Genomic DNA, 15,796 nt, shown 5'->3' on the forward strand with positions numbered 1-15,796 from the left:
GGAGAACTCTGAAATTGACCCACATTTCCAGCCCCTTTTATTTTTTTATATTGAGATGAGGTCTTGATAAGTTGCTGAGGCTCACCTGGAACTTGCAATCCAACTGCCTTAGGCTTCCCAGTACCTGGGATAACAGGTGTATGCCAGCACGTACTGGAGCCCCAGTGTGATTTAGTGTTTTGTGTGAACTCAAATCTGTTTCCTTGTTCCTAGAGGTTCTGTGAACTTTTTTTTTTCCCTTTAAGCATTTACAGAGCACTTATTGCCTCCTATTTCCTGAGCTCAGTACTAAGTCTTCTGCATACCTAGTATCCTTTTAATAAGCCTTTAGCTGCCAGAGTTACGTGTTGTGGCTTAAAGGCAGGAATCTTAATCTTTCCTCCTCTAGGGCTTGACCTGGAAAGACCAAGGAAGATAGAATCACCCCCAGAGCCTTTCTGCCTTCCAAGCTCCTGGCAAGCCCTATTAGTTACATTCACCCCATGAGCTGCCCCACCTGCCTTCCAGGCACGGATTCTGCTGCCAACCTCTTACTCTGCCATCCACTTTACCTGGCTTGCTGCCCAGGCCTCCCCAGCCATCTCCCCACTCCTTTCCTCCTCACTGCCTCCCCCCAGGCTTATCCAAATTTCTCTCTGGCCCAGAATTCGACACCTCTTATATACCACAGTTGTGTCTCTGGCGGTGACACTGCTTGCTTTTTCCTAAAGAAAATAAAACGGGGAGAAGATCCACCCTTCTGATAGGAGACAGGTCTGTGCAAGCCTGATTCATAGCTTTTTTCCCTACTGCAGTTCCAGAGCAAAATCCCCCTCCCTGCTTCCTCCTCTTTTCTCACCAGAGATGACCTTGGACAAGTCCCTTTACTTCATGGGCTTCACTTCATGGGCTGCAAACTCTAATCTGTTATCACACAGGTTAATTATCGTTTATTTTCATAAGTTGGATCTCTCCTCTCAGGGCAAATCAAAGGTTCATCGTACCTGAGCAGGGTGATGGGGAGGGGTGTGGGCTCCTGGGAGATGGGGCAGACAGACACTGATGGAAGACCACAAGACCGAGGCATCTTCTCTGATTTCTCACTAAAGATACAGGTGACTATAACCTGTGGCTCTGATGAAGTATGGCGCAGAGGGCGTGGGGGAACGGAGTCCAGGGTGCATATGGGGGAGGCAGCACGAGATGATGTACAAACTTCAGGAGCCAGCTCACTGCTGTGCCCCTCCACTCCCAGCCAGAGCTAGACGTCCTTCTCAACTACTGCGTCCCAAGGGAGGAAAGAATCAAGGGGAAAGAAAATGCTTTAGTAGTGCCCAAGGGAAGTGGGATGAGAGTTTTGCTTTCCGTGGAGAGCATACGTGTAGGGAAACCAGCTCCTGAAGAGGGCGCAAAGGAAAGAAAGCTGAGAATCGGGGAGAAAGACTTGGTCCTTTCCTAGTACAGGGGAGAATCTTGGACTCTCCCTGCTTCTCTGGTGGCTGACTCTACTTTCCCATGCGCCTGTCCACTTCTCCTTCTTACACGCTCCTCCGGTATCCAAACTGCCGCCGCAACTAGGACCCTCCGCTAAGGCTTGGAGTGCTCATCGGTGGGCGACGCCCACCTGAAACTGCTGGGACCGCGAGGCACCACGAGGTCCAGGTTAAGGTCACGCTGCTCATCCTCAGAGTACACGGGCCGGTAGCCCAGCAGCTGCAGGGCGCCAGCGCACAGCTCCTGCACGCGCCGAATCTTGCTGAAGGGCAGCGAGTGGCGCCAGGCCTGGGAGACGTTGTGTGCATCCCTAGACGTAGTCTTGAAGGCCTCTCGGCGCGCACCGGGCCCCGACCCGTGCGTGATATTGTGAATCCAGGACTCGAGCTGAGGCGTAAGGCTCAGGCCGGTGAAGGCGTAGAGTGCGCGGATCTCGCGCAGCGGCTCCCTCGCCAGGTCCTCGAAGCGCACCAGGAGGTAGCGACCCTGCAGGAAGGGCGGCGGCTTGTGCAGAGCGGCCTCAGCTATGCGCACGTGGCTGCGACACACCTCGCTCACCACGCGCAAGCGGGGGTCGGCCTCCACCCATGTGCCGTTGGTGCCCAGCACTATGCCGTTATCGCGCGCCAACGCCTTGGCGGTCTGCTCTCGGGAGCGCAGCACCGCCCTTGGGTCGCGCACCAGGTGCACGATGCGTAGGTTGAGCGCTGGGTCGTTGAGTAGCGGGTAAAGTACCTGCAGGTTAAAAAAGCGCACCTCCTTGAGCACCACGTGGCTATAGGAGCGGCAGGCCTCCTGGGCCAGGCCGAAGGGCCGCCGCGCGCACAGTGGCTTGCACACAGCCTCACTGCTGATGGCGCCGCGACTGAAGGCGTTGCAGGCGGGGGGCGAGCACAGCGCGCGGCTCACCGCCCATTGGAAGAGGTCTGACAGGTTGCGGCGCCACGGCAGGTAGGCGTCGAACACGTCCATGTCGCACAGGAAGACAGAGCGCACCAGATCGCGAACAGCCATGTGCAGCGCTGGAGCACTGCCCTGCGACAGGGCAGCCCACACGTGCCACGCTGGCTCCATCAGGTAGAACACGTCTGGATGCTGGCTGAAGAGCTGGCCCACGAAGGATGAGCCTGAGCGCCAAGAGGACAACACCAACACGTGCACACGCTGCTTGCCGCCGGCTGGGTACCACGGCCCTTGTCGGGAGACCAGGAAGAGCAGAAGGCAGGTTTGCGCCAGCAGGAGTGCAGTCACTACAGTGCCGGAGACGCGCGGTAGCCGCATGCCTGGGCCTGCGAGAGCCGAGCGCCAAGGTTAGGGAACGTGGCACAGACGCCCCATCCCACATCCAAACTACTGTCCAGTTGTGGGTTGGCAGTAGCCTCAAGACTGAACCACCCGACCCGACCCAACCGAACGAGGGTTCCCAAGGCTGGACTCAGTCCAGCGCTCTCCTGGGAATGTGAAATTAAAATACAAGCCATACAAGCCATGATCGAGTCTAGGCTGACAGCTAAAATCTAGTGGCATAATACTGTGGGAAATCTATTTCTCCTTCTCTATCCACCTGTCTACATAGCTTGGACTATCTATCTAGAAAAGGATATATATATATATATATATCTATATATATATATATATGTATATATATATATATATACATATATATGTATATATATACATATATATGTATATATATACATATATATATATATATATATGTATATATATATATATATATATATATATATATATATATATATGTTTTAAAACAAAATTCCTGAATTTTGTTTAAGAACTCCTCTTAGGGAAGCATTTTTTTAGGTGGCTTAACTACAGAGCTTGATGCCATTTGGCACACCAGTGCACTAAAAGTCTCCTTCAGTTTGAATCCTGGCTCTTCCACTTTCTACCCTGTGATCTTCCACAAAACATTTAACCTCTCTGTGACTCAGCCTACCCATCTGTAAAAGGGGGATAATATTGGTACCTGGTTCTTAGGGCTTGGGGGGATGATTGGAACCAGCATGGGGAGAGGGGTCATGTAGTAACCCCTATAACTGAGGACTCAAACTTTCTAGGGTGAGTCCTAGAAAGGGTGCTTCTGTGCTGTATGATTTTTATTAACAAGCAAGTATACTGTTGTTAGTAAAAATGTACAAAGGCCTGTGGATGTGGCTCAGTGGGAGAGTGCTTGCCTGGTAGGTGGGAGGCCATGGATTTGATTCCCAGCATTGCAAAAAAAAAGGGGGGGGGTGCGGGTAAAAATAAGTAGAATGAACAAAGAACACCAACTGTTCCCATCACCCCTGGAAGAAGTGCTAAATGTAGCCCAGGCTCCAAAATGAGAGGATCCTATGGGAGCCATGTGTGTTTTCAGAAGAGACCAGTTAAGGAGGAGGCAGGATAGAGCTAGAGAAGCAGAGGTGGAGCACAAGACGCCCCTGAAGGGCTGCTTGCCCCTTCCCTACTGGGGGTACTCACTGCTGTCCAGGGCTGCTGGGAGAGCTGCCCACGAAGATCACAAATCCATTGGAGGTGCCTCAGGCCTGAGAAAGCAGGAGGGAGACTGGATCAGAGCCCCATAGGGGAGATAGTTCCCACACAGAGAGGTCTCTAGGGGTGGGAACAAAGTTGCCCTGTCCCTAGCCTGAGCTGGGTATTTTTCCAAATGGATTTAAACAGATGGGCTCTCCTGAGAGATGGAGGAAAGAGGGTCAAATTTTAATCCAAGCCCTGCCACTCAGGAGCTGTAAAACTTGGAGCAAGTGTCTTGACTTCTCTGAGGCCCAATTTCTTTCTCTATAAATGGGGGGGGGGGGATGGCAGCATTTAACTTCTTATACTGTAAAGGTCAGTGCCACAAACACCTTTGAGGAGAGGGCTTGGTAAGTATCACACACGATCTCATGTTACTATTACTATTCTAGTATTGAGTTGAGTTTCGTCCACTGAAGAAGCCCTTCTCCATGGGAAGCCTCCAAGTTTATGAGACCCCCTAAGATACCTATTCCTTGAATCCCAGCATCTCTCAGGCCCACTTCTAACAACCACTTACCCCTGGTCCCGTTAGTAGATCTTTACACTATCCAATTTGTCCTACAGGTGAAACACTAGGCCCAGCTCACATACCCCAAGGTCCCAGAGTTTCCTGCTCTGTGCACCTATTGTTCCTGCAGTTATCTCCAGGCTTGGAGATAACATTGGAAGGGAAGGCCTGGAAATCTCCTCATCACTTTTGTAGTGTCTGCTTCTCACCAAACCATATCACCACCAAGAGAAACTGGACTTTAAACTGTGTGTGGGTCCCATCTCTGCTCCTTCTCTTCATCAGGAGGCCCCAGGAATGGGTAGAGGACACTCAACAGCTCTGTTATCTGATGAACCCAGAGCTGGAAAACCTGGCAGACAGGGGGAGTGGCCACCCATCTGCTCTGCACCCATTACCAACACTCCTGGGCTGCTGGCTGATGGATGGCAGGCTCCCCTGAGATTAGTACCAGAAAGGAAGGGAACTCATATTTGCCAACAAGTACTTTACAGCTCCCTGACTTAACTGACAGACCCTAAGGCAGGCATTATGATTTCAGTTTTTAGTTGAAGGACTCAAGGAATCTGATTGTAAGCTCTTGCACTTCTGATCACCGGCTGAGGGCATCTCCCACTCCTAATCACTCTCCCCAGCCCACTCCTAATCACTCTCCCCAGATTTCGGGATCTTTAAGCTTTGGCCCAAACAAAAGACAGTTGCCCTGACTGCCCCAGCCTTACTCCCAGCACAGGAGGACCTCAGCCTCAGGCCAAGGTGTTTGTTACCTGTGTTCTGGGAAAGCCAGAAATCTTCTTAAGTGACTCATCATGCACTACAGGAACTGTTTGCTATCTGATCCTATTACAGGAACTCATAAGAATTAAGAAGAAGATTGAAATGTTCTATGCTACCTGGGGTATCCAGAGAAGCCTAGGTCCTGGCTGAGAATTTTCTGATAAGGAGCCTGTGTTTTGCAAGCCAGCCAATTGCTCAAGGGTTCCAAGTTAGGAAGAGCATGTCAGTAAGGCATTGTGCTATGTACTTTCACCTCAGTGATTGAATTTTTTCCTCCTTGCATTCCTAGGAGGTCAGTGGGACTCAGAGACAAGAATGCCCAGTCAGCTAGGGTCAGGGCTGAGGGTGTAGCTCAGTGGTAGACTGCTTGCCTGCTTGAGCATGCAACACACACACACACACACACGCACACACACGCACACACACAGGACAAGGACCAGACTCCCAGTGTTAGGCTTGGGGATGGGAGAAAGAAGAAGACAATCTAATCAGGAGCAACCTACAGAGTGGTCTTTTTCAAGTTGCTGAAACTTTTTCTGTTATAAAATCTTTTTAAAATTCTACTTTTGTCAAAATAATACATATGGCTTGAATAAATATAAAATTCTCCTGGAAATTTATACAAGAAAATGATGTTAGTTTATCTTGGGAGGGGAATAAAACAGCATAGACATTTTATGATCAATTCTTTTTTTTTTTGCACCTTTTGAATTTTGACCCATAGGAACATATTATCTATTTAAAAATAACTAAACACATTTTTAAATAACTAGTTTTAAAAAATCAAATAATTATCACAAGTCATTTTCTGGCTCCAAAATTCTATTTCCAAGAGGCAATTCCTTTCAAAACTTTTAGCTGTTTCTTCTTCTAATTACCTTCCTATTTCTAAAAAACAAGAAAGCTTAAATTATTACTGTTGCAATTTTTCTAATGACTTTCTAGTGATATGTCTCCAACACACACACACATACACACACACACATACACGTATATACACAATTTTCTTCTCTTAGAAATCTCTTATTAATATAAGTCTAACTAAATCAATATTCAAAATTTATATTATGTGCTTTTATAAAACAATTCACATATATACTAAGAGTACATTACCTGTCTTGTAATGAAATTTTTATTGCCATGGAGTTAGATTGCCTTAGATAATATTAAAATTGTAATAAAAGGCTTTGTTTTTTGTAGAGCTAAATTGCCTGGTATATTAAAATGATTTATAGAATGGATGAAAGATAAAATTGAGGAAATAACAAAAATAATAAATCATAGATAAAAGAGGGAAAAGAAAAGAAAGCAAGATGCTCAGTGGAGGAAGTCCAATACAGTGAGAGTCTCTACCCTGGTGGAGCTGATAACCTAGCTGGGGACATTAAAGACACACTATGTGATGGCAAAAGACCAGATGGTGGCCCAGACATCTAGCCATGGGAGACTCACGGTAGTCTTGGTATGCATATTTCTCTCTTGGATTCTAGAAAAATCTCCTAACTGACCTCTCTCCAGTCCATCTTGCATGGTGCTAAACCACATTCCTGATTGTTTATTTCTACCCAGTTTTCCTATTTCACTTCCCAGAATTCCCATCCAGTACCCTTTGCCTCAGATGACCAGGAATCATTACTGTTCTTCAAATGACTCACACCAGGAGTCACTGGCTTCCTATGAGGGTGCCTCTTGTGTGCCTCTTGTAATGCATGCACTACTCTGCCATCCATTACCCTTCTTGCCTGCAAGCAACTTGAGGGTTGGGATTGTGGTTTTTTTGCAAGTGAGTGTCTGACCTCAGGTATCCAGTGTGAGGCTCAGCCCGGCATAGATACAGCAGATATGATTGGGTCAACTCAATACCTGCTCCCTCTTCCAAAGCCAGCCTCTAGATTGACCCATCACACACCCACTCAAAGTGCTTGTGGTTTGGATGAAGCTGACCCTGGTTGCTAAGGGTCATGTGTCCCAAGATGTGCTCATCTGTTTATACCACACACTGACTCCCTCTAACCCCCACCCCACATAAGAACTATTGGTTTAGGAATAGGATACCTGTTAAACTACAATCCAAGGATTTTTTTGTGATCTGAAGGGAAAAGGGAAACTGGGTATAAAGCTAACACAGAAGAGAACTGAGCAGAGAATGAATGAGAGTTTGCAAGCAAGCTGAGAGCAAAATCTTTACATCTAGAACTGTCTTTGCCAAATTCACTCATGGACTTCTCAGTTGGGGAAAGTATTCCAGTTTTGCTTCAACCAATGTGAGTTGAGTTTCTGCCACAACCAAGAGTTCTGCTTAGATGGTGGATGCCCTGGGTGAGTGAGTCAGGTAGAACTGGAGGGGAACGTGGGCAGAACTTCTGGGCATGCATCATGCTGTGTTCTCAGTGAGGGTGCTGATTATATGGGTGTGTTCAATCTGTGAAATTTCATCACACTGTACCTCTATGATCTGGGTTCTTTGCTGCTATGTTACACCTCAATAAAAAGTTAATAATCCAGACTGAATAAGACAGTAAGTATCATGACTGGAAATATGCTAAAGACTAAGTAGATGATATTAGCAAATATTTGCTGAATTGAAATTAGATATCCCATCATCAGATCCAAAGACAATAATGAATTCCCCGCTTGGCCCACATTTCTTTCTATTTAGTTCCTTATAGTATCTTCTTTTTTTTTCTTTTTTGCAATTTCAGAGGTTGAAACCAGGGCCCTGCATATCCTAGGCAAACACTTCTAACACTGAGCTGCATTCTTGATCCTTTTTAAAATTTTTATTTTGAGATAGGGTCTTGATAAGTTGTTGAGGCTGGCCTCAAACTTGCAATGGCTCCTGTCTCACTTCCACAGTAGCTGGGGTTACAGGTGCATATCGTTTGTGCTCAGTGAAGTTACAGTATCTTCTAAACATCCCTCACCATTTCTTGGCCTGAGAGAAACAGGAAGGAGCTACCGTTCTTCCTGGTTTGTGGATGGGAAAACCAATCTACAGGGGAAGGAATGGTTTGCCACAATAGATGTGCGGCTGGAGCCCAGGAAACCTGGCTCTCTGGGCAATACTCACTTTTGGCCAAACTCTGCCCGCCTTGACTCAGCGGATCCTCTTGTCACCAGCCTGTCCCAGCCCTGGCATGGAATCCAAGAGAGTGAAATGTAATACTAGGTACAAATCCCGGGCTCAGATTTCTTTTTGTTTGGTGTCAGCTGAAGGCCATCCCTGTTCAGGAGCCCTAAGGCTAGAGAAAGTAGATTCCGGATGAGGAATCAGTAAACTCTAGGCATCAAGGACCTCCTGCAAAGTAAAAACCACTCTATGGAGCCCAATGCATTTGTCAGGGAGAAGGAGGAAAAGAGGAGGGGAAGGGAAAGGGAAAAAAGAAATATGAAGGCAGGGAGGGAAGCAAGAGGGAAGATGGGGGTTCACAGTGGGTAAGAAAAGAGCACAGTAAGAACTGTCAGCTGAGGGGTTCCTGTATGCCAAGGCCTTCCCACCCAATTTCTGATTTGATTGTCACAGCAACTCTAACAACAAGATGATCTTCTCTAGCTTATAGGTGAGGAAGCAGGTTTAGAAAGACTAAAAGACTTGCCTAAAGGATCTAAACAGTAGCTGAGTCAGAAATTAAAGCCTAATAGTGGACATTTAGAGGCCTTTACTGCGTAGCATCAAATGGAAAATGCACAAGTAATAAAACTTACATACAAATATAATCATACTGAAGGATACCAACTGTGTTACAAAACATATATATCAAAGGACACCCAGAGATGGGAGAAGATAACTCCAAATAATATAATTGGAAAGGGACCTGTAACCGGATTATATAAAAAAAATCTTACAATTCAATAACAAAGGGACAAGTAACCTGATTTAAAAGGGGGCAAAGGAAGCCAAGCATGGTGGCACATGCCTGGAATGCCAGCAACTTGAGAGGCTGAGGCAGGATGGCAAGTTTGATGCCAACCTTAGAAATTTAATGAGACCCTGTTTTAAAAATAAAATTGCTGGAGATGTAGCTTACTGGTAGAGCACTCCCCTGGATTCAATCCCAAGTACTAGGAAAAAAGTATGGGGGGGGGAGTCAGAGAAGATATTTCTCCAAAGAAGACATACAAATGGCCAATAAGTACATGAAAAGATGATCAAGGTTTCTAGTTTGGGGAAAATAAGAATCAAAACCATAATGATATATTGCTTCCCATGCACCAGGACAAGATGGCCACAGTAAAGAGAGGAGCTGGGGGAGGGTAGCTCAGGGGCAGAGCATTTGCCTAGCATGTACCAGGCTCTGGGTTCAATCCTCAGTAGATAAAAAGAGCGGAAGAGAGAGGAAGAGAGGGAGAAGGAGAGAGATGTAATAATTTTAAAAATTACTAGTGTTCATGAAAAGAAGAGAAATTGGAACGTTTATAAAGCTCTGGTGGGAATGTAAAATGAATAGTACAGCTGCCATGGAAAACAGTCTGGCAGTTCCTCAAAAGGCTAAACATAGAGGTACCAGATGATACTACAATTCCAGTCCTAGCCATCTACCCAAGGAAATTGAAAACATATGTTCACAAAAAAAAAAAAAAAAAAGTTGTGCGTGAGTTTGCATAGCAGCATTATTTATAAAAAGTAGAGAGTTACACCTTAATAAAGCTCTTTTGTCAGGTGCAGTGGTACACACCTGTGATCCCAGCGGCTCAGGAGGCTGAGGCAGGAAGATCACTCAAAGCCAGCTTTAGCAAAAGCAAGGCGCTAAGCAACTCAGTGAGATCCTGTCTCTAAATAAAATATAAAATAGGGCTGGGGTTTAATCCCCCGTACCAAAACCAAACAAACAAACAAAAACTCTTCCCCACTCCCCCCAGCCCCATGCTGAGAATCAGTCCCAGGGGCTCACACATGCTAGGCAAGGGTTCCACCACTGAGCCACACATCCAGCTCCATTAAATCTATTCTCTAAAAAATACACAATACTGGAGGAAGAAGGGTGAAAGGAGGCACACTGGATATTAGTGTTTATTTTTCTATGGCCAGGGTACAGGTTATTTTTCTTCTTATTAGCACATTGCTGCAGTTTTCTGATAGTCTATAATAGACGTGCATTACTTTGGTAATCATAAGTTGATTATTTTTAATTGATTAAAGGAGACATAAGTGAAATCCCCCCCCACACACACACACACGCACACTGCTCTCATGGCAAGGAGAGGTACCTTCAAATACGTCTTCCAGTTCACCTGAGTACTCAGTTGGTCAGAGAAAGCCAGGGCATAGGATGGAGAATCACCTCCTGTGTGTGCCATGAAACATGTAAAAATCCTCAAGCCTACCCTCAGTCTCAGGACGGTGGACTAGGTCAAGCTGTGCAAAAGACACACCTGTTCCCCAAGCCCTGGCCCCATCTGCTGTTCTCTAAAGTTCTGATGAGGCAACTTCGTGACAACTGACAGAAGCAGGGAGGTTGGAGTCACACAGACCAGATGCTGCTGGAGGAGACAGATCTGCCTTCAAGAATCCCTTAGGAAATGAATTCAAATTACTCAGGGGAGGGAGCCTCAAGATTCTGTGGCTTAAAGCCACCCTAGGGCATTCCGAAGCAGATGAGCAGATATAAACCCCTTTCCCTGGCTCTCAGCTTTTGGGATTCTGCTTAGGAACCATAGTTTTGTTTCTTCCTCTGTTCTCTCAACCACAGGAGCCACAGGGGACTTCTGTGACCCTGAAAAGCCTGGGGATTTCTGCCCAGTTGCTGGCAACCAATCAGCTTGTTCATCAGACACCGGCTGGAAGTCCTCAAATTCAATTCACTTCTGACACTGACTATCTGGATACGGTGTCAAATGCCATGGGTTGAGGGCTTAGTCTCTCAGACCGGGCCCTCACCCCCAGATGTCACTTGCAAGCTTCAGGTTGTTATACTGCCCAACCAGCTATGAACCAGGATTCCCATTACCCCATCCTGGGGTTCACTGGATTTCTCTGGAGAGTTCACAGAACTCAGAGAAACACACTGACTGGTTTATTACAAAAGCTCCAGATGAAGAGATGTGCAGGGTGAGATATAAGGGAAAGGGCCCCTCTTCCACGTCCTCTTCAGGTATACCACCTTCCTGGACCCTTCACACGCTCCCCTCTCTGAACCTTGTCCTTTAAGTTTGTTTGTTTTGTTTGTTTTTTTATGAAGACTTCATTGTATGTCTAATGATAATAGACTGGTCGGGCAAACCCAGCAAGGTCTGTCTGTTTAGATTCTTTTTGACCTTTCTGTGCAGCATTCCTTCTTTTAGGGCATGGGGCAGGATCCTTCTGAAATGAGAATGTCATGGTCTACTTCCAGACAAGGTAGGTCAGAGAATTTCTTCATCCCATCAGGTGAAAGGCAGGGGAAAGGGGAAGATGTGGGTCTCCATGACCTGCCTTAGGGAAAGGAAATTCTAGTTTCTATGACCTGCTCTGGGAAAGGAGTTCAGAGTCAGGAAGTGTGAATGAAAACCCCAAAAATACGTACCGTACCATCCCAGGGATCCTCAAAGTACACTAATTACAGTCGAAGGGCCCTAAATTCTAGCCCCCCCCCATTTTTTTTTTCTCTGCAGCAATACCCACAGGATATGGGGAAGGACTGTGCAGTTATGAAAAATTCCCATGTTTTCCTCAGTACTCACAAAGCCTTCCATTACTGAGATAATTGAGAATGTTCTCTGGTTTGTTTTATTAACTCTTTATTTTAAATCATTCAGCGAGGGTCTGGGGTTGTGGCTCAGCGGTAAAGCCCTCGCCTTGCACGTGTGAGACCCTGGGTTCGATCCTCAGCAGCACATAAAAAGAAAAATAAACAAGTGAAATAAAGGTGTTGTGTCCAACTACAACTAAAAAATAAATATAAAAAAAATCATTTAGTGACTCGAGGAGGCTGAGGCTGGAGGATTGCAAGTTCAAAGCCAGCCTCAGCAACTTAGGTAGGCCTTAAGCAACTTAGCAAGACCCTGTCTCAAAAAATTAAAAAGGGCTGGGGGAGTGATACAGTGGTAGAGTGTTAAATCCCCATTGGTAGAGGGTTAAATTCCCAGTATCAAAAAAACAAAAAACAAAAAACAAAAAAAAACATTCTTACAAGTCAATGAAAAAGGAAAAAGGGATTGTTTTGTGGAACTTGTTTGGATCCTGATCAGAACAAACCAACTGTAAGAGATAATCACAGAAATTTCAGATTTCAGTATGGACTAAGAATTGAATTAGGTGATATTGAATGCTGTTATCACTACCTGGGATATTGTTGTCCATGCATTTCTGTACCTATCTCTGCCTATGGGATTAGATAAACCGTGTTTGTCTCATTAGAGAGGGTAAATAGTGCATAGTGATTAAGATTGTAAATCCCACTTGATCATTTACTTAATCTCTGCCTGTTTTTTTTTTTTTTCTTTTAAATCTATTAAGTGGAGGAAAGAGTGTAACCCATTTCATGGGCTTTATTTGAAGATTGCATTAATATTTGTAAGGAACCCAGAACAATGCTTGACCCATAGTATATTTATAAGTATTTGTTCAGGAATCTTCCAAATACTGGGTCACAACTATATTCTATGAATCTAAGGGAAAGTCTATGCATTGGAGAAATCCAAGGACAATAGCCCTACCAGATTTTGGTGGCCCTTTTGCCTAGCAACAGAAGGTGGCAACCAAGGCAGGGACTGTACAAACACACAGAAAACAAAAGACAATGGGGGATAATGGCTAGACGCCTGGCTTTGAGGCCAGACTGGGTTTAAATCTGTGTCTACCGTACATTGTGTGGTTCTGGGCCAGTTGCTCACCCTCTCTAGGTTTCAGTTCATTCCTTGGTAAAATGAGGTTATCACTGCACCTACCACACAGGCTGCAGAGAACCAAGTCACTGCTCCTTCACAGCCTACTATTCCTAGTAGCTCTGGTATTTGACCCACTGGAGGCATCTGGTCAGCCAAGCCCTTCCTGCTCTTCAGGCCTCAGTTTTCCCATCCTTAAATATGGGATTTTTTTTTAAATGTGAATTTTGCCTAGTCTGTAATTCCAGCGACTGGGGAGGCTGAAGCTGAAGGATCACAAGGTCAAGGCCAGCCTCTGCAATTTAGTAAGACCCTGCCTCAAAATAAAATTTTAAAAAGGACTGAGGGTGTGACTCAGAGTTGGTGTGACTCAGAGGTAGAGTGCCCCACGGTTCAATCCCCCTGTCCCCACTTCTCTCTCTCTCTATCCCGTACAAACACGCACAAAGTTCATTTTGGCTTCCTTGTTTCGAGTTTAAGGGGGAAGAGAAAGGAATGTCAGCATTTCTTGGACACCTACACAGAGGCCAAGGGGGCCTCTAGGCCCAAGGCGAAGCAGCCAGAAGCCTAACGGTAGGACTCAAATTCATCTGTGTCTGGTTCCAAATTCACTCACCAAACTACTTTTTCTCGGAGCTTTTCAAAGCTGTGCTTCTTAGATAAAGGATCCCCAACAGTGATCCTGGTGTAGCTCAAGCTCCAGGGAGACGCTCTCAAATCTCACTGCAAGCGCGATGCGCTTTCCACAATGCAGACAGAATTGCCACCCTCAGATCTCCCCGTCTGCCCAGAGCCGGGCTGCAGGATCCACGAGCCTCCCCAGCTGTGCCCCTCACCCAGCCCCAAGCCCACCCGAGAGTGGAGACATCCGGCGAGGAGAGTGGGCGAGCCAACGTACCCCAAAGCTTGGCGTCTCTGGCTGATCCCGCGCAGGGAGCGGACGCCTCTCTCCTGACGCTCAGCAAAGGCTCCTACACGTCGTCCCTTCCAAGTTCCAGCCCACAGCCTGTTCCTTCTCTTCACCGGGAGAGTCTGCAGGAGCTGATTTGGTCCTCAGAGTCCCGCGACTATTAAGGGGCCCGCGGTGACACCAGGGACTGAGCTCCAAGAAGCATCGATGGGAGTCGTCGGCACCCAGGTTTTGGAGACACCTGGACACTCCAGGCGGAGCGAATCTGGAAACAAGGCAGGAGTCCAAGGGAAAAAGGGAGGCGCCGTCTCAATGCGATGTTGGGGATGCGGGTGTCCTGGGGCTGCGACACCCACGGGACACGGGCCTCCCCTCCCGGCGGGGCAGCCCCCTCCCTGGCCCAGCCCGGCGCCCCGCGCCCCGCGCCCCGCGCCCCGCGCCCCGCTGTACCTGTGCGGCCGCGGCGGCCCGCTGCGCTGCTCCGCGCTGCCCGCCCGGGGCGCACACAATGAGGCACTTTCAGATGTGGCTGCAGTCCCAGGCCGGCCGGCAGGAGCCAGGGCGGGAGCGAAGGAAGGAGCCAGTTGGCCCCGGGCTCCTGCGACGCTCCCCAGCCGAGACACTGGGGCCACGCCTCGGGGGAGGGGCGGTGGCCGAGGGCGGGCGCAGCTGGGTCGGGGAAAGGGAGGGCACAGGTGGGCTCGAGGGACACCGGGGCCACATCCTCGGGACGAGGATGCCAAAGGGCGCTCGCAGGGTCACCTCTCACCCCACTAATGGTTCAAAAAAGTTGTCGTCCCCTCAATCTCCAGAGGAGGGAGGCTCCCGGGAGGACAAAAGGCCCTTGTGAAGGAAATCGAATCTTAACCTTGCCCCCCCCACTCCCCCATCCCCCGCTCTCGGTGGCATCCTCTCAGTGACTTGGAATCCAAACTGCTCCCCAAGTTCTCAGCCTCAGCACTAAGCCAACACCCAGACACCTTGATGCCAGGGGTACCTTCGCAGGCTCCGTGAAGTAGTAGCCCAAGCGGGAAGGCCAAGAGGCCAGGTGGCTTTCAGGAATTGGGCCCCGCAGTTGACCCCGCTTCCTGTCTCCTCCCTACCCTACTCTCGACCCCAGGCACAGGTTTGATAGCAGGTCCAGATAAATACAGGACACATTTCAACAAATAAAACATATCCTCCCTACACCCCCTCTTACAAATAACAGGGCAGAGTCCAGGCGAAGGACAGAGCAATGCAAAGACTTGTAATCCCTGATCTGAAACAAGTCCCTGCTGCCGGGAGTGGGAATTAGTACCAACCCTGGCTGTGGGTTGGCGAGATGAATTACGGTCCTTAACCATGGTCATCAGCTTTTTGAATTAGTAATTCCTTTCTAGGACCTATCTTTTTTTTAAAAAAAATTATTTTTTAGTTGTAGTTGGACACAATACCTTTATTTTATTTTTTTTATATGGTGCTGAGGATGGAACCCAGGGCCCCACACATACTAGGCCAGCGCTCTACCGCTGAGCCACAACCCAGTACCGCCCCCCCCCACCCCCCCTGGCCCTGCCCAGGACCTATCTTAAGGAAATAAACCAGCAAAAAGTATTCATATAGAGGTTCATAGAAAGTAGTTTTTTTGGGGGGATGTGGGGGAGTTGTGGGAAAAAACAGGAAAGAGTAGAAATATGTGTATCAGAATGCCAAATGCCAACCATGATAATTTAGAGATTCAGACAAGAGTTATTATTATTTTAAATTTAAGGTTTGTGTCATTTACAGATTTTCCCTAGTAGGCA

At 47.3% G+C, this 15,796-nt stretch overlaps 1 protein-coding gene and 1 long non-coding RNA gene across 2 annotated transcripts; both read right to left on the reverse strand.

Annotated features, from left to right (window-relative positions):
• Positions 1-926: 926 nt before the first annotated feature.
• Positions 927-10,056, reverse strand: Chst6 (carbohydrate sulfotransferase 6). Its single transcript, XM_026399253.2, has 4 exons — positions 9,973-10,056; positions 8,367-8,428; positions 3,955-4,019; positions 927-2,762 (listed from the first exon to the last, which is right to left on the reverse strand). Exon 4 carries the CDS (start codon positions 2,752-2,754, stop codon positions 1,567-1,569), a length of 1,188 nt encoding a protein of 395 aa, XP_026255038.1. The 5' UTR covers positions 2,755-2,762; positions 3,955-4,019; positions 8,367-8,428; positions 9,973-10,056; the 3' UTR covers positions 927-1,566.
• Positions 10,057-10,503: 447 nt separating this feature from the next.
• On the reverse strand, positions 10,504-14,516 carry LOC144250325 (uncharacterized). Its single transcript, XR_013342451.1, has 3 exons — positions 14,460-14,516; positions 13,998-14,274; positions 10,504-10,581 (listed from the first exon to the last, which is right to left on the reverse strand). It is a non-coding gene; the product is annotated as an uncharacterized LOC144250325 (long non-coding RNA).
• Positions 14,517-15,796: the final 1,280 nt, after the last annotated feature.

This window comes from Urocitellus parryii, chromosome 15 (genome assembly GCF_045843805.1).
Source record: "Urocitellus parryii isolate mUroPar1 chromosome 15, mUroPar1.hap1, whole genome shotgun sequence".
Taxonomy (NCBI): domain Eukaryota; kingdom Metazoa; phylum Chordata; class Mammalia; order Rodentia; family Sciuridae; genus Urocitellus; species Urocitellus parryii.

Coding starts and splice junctions, on each gene's coding strand:
- Chst6 (XM_026399253.2), bottom strand. CDS start 2,754: ATGCGGCTACCGCGCGTCTCCGGCACTGTAGTGACTGCACTCCTGCTG.